The 4,446-nt window shown below is 32.5% G+C and overlaps 1 protein-coding gene across 1 annotated transcript in view; it reads left to right on the top strand.

Annotated features, from left to right (window-relative positions):
* The window catches only part of LOC106724875 (triadin-like), a 96,614-nt gene that overhangs the window by 67,472 nt on the left and 24,696 nt on the right, over positions 1 to 4,446 (top strand). Inside the window, exons 10-11 of the mRNA XM_014533917.1 lie at positions 3,694 to 3,720; positions 4,286 to 4,315. Coding sequence (XP_014389403.1) covers positions 3,694 to 3,720; positions 4,286 to 4,315 — 57 coding nt within the window. The remainder of the gene's footprint in view (positions 1 to 3,693; positions 3,721 to 4,285; positions 4,316 to 4,446) is intronic.

Raw genomic sequence — 4,446 nt, 5'->3', positions numbered from 1 at the left:
ATATATCTCTTTATATTCCATTCTTCCCCAACTTTTCAAAGGATATGTGTGATATCTGGAACTCACGTCCTTTCCTGTGCTCTTTGAAGGAGATGCACCTAGCACAGCATTTCAACCAAATCTCATTTCTATGACTGTTACCAGAATTAAACTTGTCCACAGCAATTGTTTCAATTAGTAGGTCAACCTTATAGGCTAAATACTCTTGAGGGGCTGAAGTGCTTAGCATAACTAAGTGCAAAATAAATGCTTGTCAAATAAATAATTGAATAGCTTGATAATCACAGTGTGATGGCAATGCTATATCAAGTTCCATATAAAAAAGGCTTTAAAGTAATGGTTCAGATTAACCTCCTCTATTTTTCTGTTGGTTTATGATTAAAATCTTCCAGTCTCACCAAGCTGGTGTGGCTCAGTGGTTGAGCGTCAGCCTATGAACCAGGAGGTCACAGTTTGATACCTGGTCAGGCCACATGCCCGGGTTTCAGGCTCAATCCCCAGTGTGGAGTGTGCAGGAGGCAGCCAATCAATGATTCCCTCTCATCATGATGTTTCTATCTCTCTCTCCCTTTCCCTTCCTCTCTGAAATCTATATCTATAATAATAAAAGCGTAATATGCTAATTAGACCAGACAGCCAAACGACCTTCCAGATGACCTTCTGGACGAAGCCAGGGCTGTGACGGCTGACCCCCTTGCACAAATTTTGTGCATCAGGTCTCTAGTATATATATAAAATCTCCCAGTATCTCATACCTGATTATGGTGAAAACAAACATTTACTGTTAAACAGTTTCATCTACATCACTTGTAATCCATTTGAATATCAAAGGTCAGGACCCAAAAGATCCCTCACCATTCATTTGAGACAATAGATAAAATAATTGTCTCAGAGGGATTGTCAGAACAGAATGGTCAAAGGATGCTTGAATAACAACTAAAATGATTCCATTGTATTTTATTAGAGTACAGCTTCAAAAAATTTAACAAAATATTTGGTGACTAGAAAACTTAGCACAATACAAAGCTGATGAGGATGAAAAATTCCTTTCTCTATAGAAGTTTCACTGGGCTTATCTTTGTAGGAGGCCACATTAGCCACAGACCTCAATACAAACAGACCTTAAAGAACATCCCCAAAATGATCTTATCATTCTGCCGAGTACAATTGCTTTTAAAATTAAAGACAAACATGAACAATGCTTTTACTTCTTATCTACTAGACAGCATTTCTCTCTAAACACAAAATAAAAAAGTTTCCAGAAATTTAATTCCAATTGTCAGAGGCACTTTTTGCTTACTAAATGGCTTTCAGAATATTAAGGGGCAATTTGCAAGCATTAATTGTAATTTCTTTCCCTGATTTTCAGCTCTACATAGATAATGCTAAACTTCACATCATTTTTATTAAATCTCTGCAAATATATTTCTGAACATTAGATAACACTACATTATTGTTTGAAACAAGTAAGTTTATACTGTACATTTGATAAATGAGACTGTCCCTAAATAAGAATACCTCTGTAGAAAAAAAAGGAAAAAGAAACATTTGTTTACATAAATTCATATACAGATCAAAAAGCATGTCTTTAAAACTTTTATAATGTATTCTATATATTTCTATTTCTTCAATTTTAATTTTAATTAAGATTAGAAAAACTCATAAAATATGTAGCTGAATAATGATGGCATCTAGAAAAATGCAATAAGATTTTGGAACTGATTCAAGCATCCTATAAAAGTCCTTATAATATTTTTTGCCTCCTCCAAATGGTTTGCTTATTCAGTATACATAGTACAAAGTTTAGACATTAATCTTCAAGTCAATTTAAAAGGTAAAGTGCCTGTTGGTTTTTTTCTGGCTAAGGTGTATAGCTACAGCACAGCCAACATCTGCTCTGTACTAAATAGATATATTATATTTGGACACACTCACTGGCCATAAAAACAAGGTTTGTTAATCTGTCCCTAGGCTTAAACATGCCCCCAAAGCAGAATATTTATCTAGAGTTTGGTAAAGAGCATTACTAAAGAGCAATAAAGCCAAAAAGAATGCTGCAACATTTCAGGTTGATTCCTATTTAAATGTCGCCTCCCTAGTAAATTATTTACTATTTAGATTTAAATTAGTATTTAACATCTATAATAATAAAAGCATAATATGCTAATTAGACCAGACAGCTGAACGACCTTCTGGACGTCCTTCCAGACAACCTTCCGGACGAAGCTGGGGCTGCGAGGGCCGGCTGCGAGGGCCAAGCCCCTTGCACAAATTTCATGCATTGGGCCTCTAGTAAATATATAATTTTAGACCTAGATAAGATTTTAGAAATCATTTAATCTAACTTACTCCATTTCTTTTCTTTCATCACATACACAAATATGTGATGTGATCACTATATATATATCTCTTATAAAGTGATCACCCCAATAAGTGCAGTACCCACTTGGCACCATACATGGTTATTACAATAATACTGACTGTTATAGACCATGGCTGTTTTTATAACTAACAATTGAATATATTGAACATCTTAATCCCTCTGCTTACATATGGTGTTGGTAGTCGGGGAGAATTGGTGATCAGAGAGACCTGATAAATAGAATGGTGGGATAGAAGCTAGTGGCTGTTTTTATAACTGACAATTGAATATCTTGAACATCTTAATCCCTCTGCTTACATATGGTGTTGGTAGTCGGGGAGAATTGGTGATCAGAGAGACCTGATAAATAGAATGGTGGGAATAGAAGCTAGAATATAGTGAATTGATAATGAAATGGGGGTCAAGAGATGAACAAAAAGCAAGTAAAGGTGACAATCTTAAGAAGCTGAGTTGAGCAGTGATGGGAGAACAAGTATAAAACAATACAAAATCAAAGGAGGAGTGTGTGTGTGTGTGTGTGTGTTTTACTGTCACAATCATTGTTGAGATTTTTTTTTAAAAAGGAAATTAAAACTGACTATGGATAGTGTGAAGATTGGCAAACAATGGCCTATGCAATGGCCACCAGTTTCTGTAAATAAAGTTTTATTGTAACACAGCCATTCCTATTCATTAACATATTGCTATGACTGCTTCCATGCTACAACAGCAGAGTTGAATAGTTGCAACAGAGATCATAAGGCCCCAAATCCAAAGATATATACTTTCTGACTTTTCACAGTAAATTTACCAACCCCTGCACTAGGGTTCCTCATGCCATAACAGCAAATGATATTTTTAGTCATAAAAATTCCAAATTCAGTAGCAATTATTTTTTTAATGTATTATACTGGGATAGATAACATAGATAATATTAATAGAATTTTTTAAAAATTGTCTTAGCTTTTTTTCATCTTGAATAATTAAGGGTTAAAAATAATGTCTCAAAAATTGTCTTACCTTAATATAAAATTAAAATTTAACATTGCACATAAGAGTTTGTGAACAAATTATATTTTAATGGTAAAATGAAATTAAGCTAAGAGTTTTATTATTTAAAATGATTTTTTTAAATAGTAACTTGGCATGAACATTAGATTACATAGCCTATAAAATTTCAATAAAGAAGAATAGCTGGGGTCTTGAATAACAACTAAATTTTGATTTTTGTTTAATTTTAATTTTCAAATTTATAGTGTACCATCATATTCAGTGATGATTCAACAAGAATTGAGTGACTCAGTCTTTAATATTTTTTTAACTTTGTCTAGGCAAAGAAGTCAAGCCTAAGCTTCCACGTATGTTATGTGCATGCCTAAATAATAAATAAATCTTAAATGCATGCTTTTAATCATCTTCTGATTCCATTGTTCAATATTTTGCTTAAATCCAAAACTTAATTATTTTGTGAAAAAAATGTGCCTATTATCTTGTGTTCTTCTGAGAATATGCTATGCTAAAATTTTCCTTCATCATTTATTCACTGGAGGTACAAACCAGTACCCTAATTAACCTCATTAAAATTTTTAGTTTATATTTTTTTCTCAAAAAAACTCTTGTGATTGCTAATGAAGAACCTTTATTTGTGTTTGTATTAATTTGCTACTATATAAGAAAAAGAAAATTAACATGGCATACTAAAAAACTGAATAATATGTAAATGAAATAGGGTGGACAAAAGTAGGTTTACAGTTGTGAGTACGCAAAAATTTATTCTTGTATTATTCATTATTTTTAATTCATTCTTGTATTATTTTCCGTACTAACAACTACAAACCCACTTTTGCCCGCCCCTGTATGCATGAGTATAGGAAATAAATATTTTATATAATCATCATTACTGCTGTACATCTATATTTTCAGAGCCACAACTAAAAAAAGAAGGGAAGCCAGGTATGTGTATTTTATGTATAAATTCATACTTGCATTCTATGTTTATAATGAATAGCATAACATGTTTTTGCAAATGTTGTGTCCTAGTGTAAATATTATACCAAAATTTTATCTTTGACCAACTTTTTAAA

Source organism: Myotis brandtii, unplaced genomic scaffold (assembly GCF_000412655.1).
Source record: "Myotis brandtii unplaced genomic scaffold, ASM41265v1 scaffold123, whole genome shotgun sequence".
NCBI classification, from domain to species: domain Eukaryota; kingdom Metazoa; phylum Chordata; class Mammalia; order Chiroptera; family Vespertilionidae; genus Myotis; species Myotis brandtii.
The sequence above is the reverse complement of the archived record's forward strand: the minus strand, read 5'-3'. Positions and strand labels throughout refer to the sequence as shown.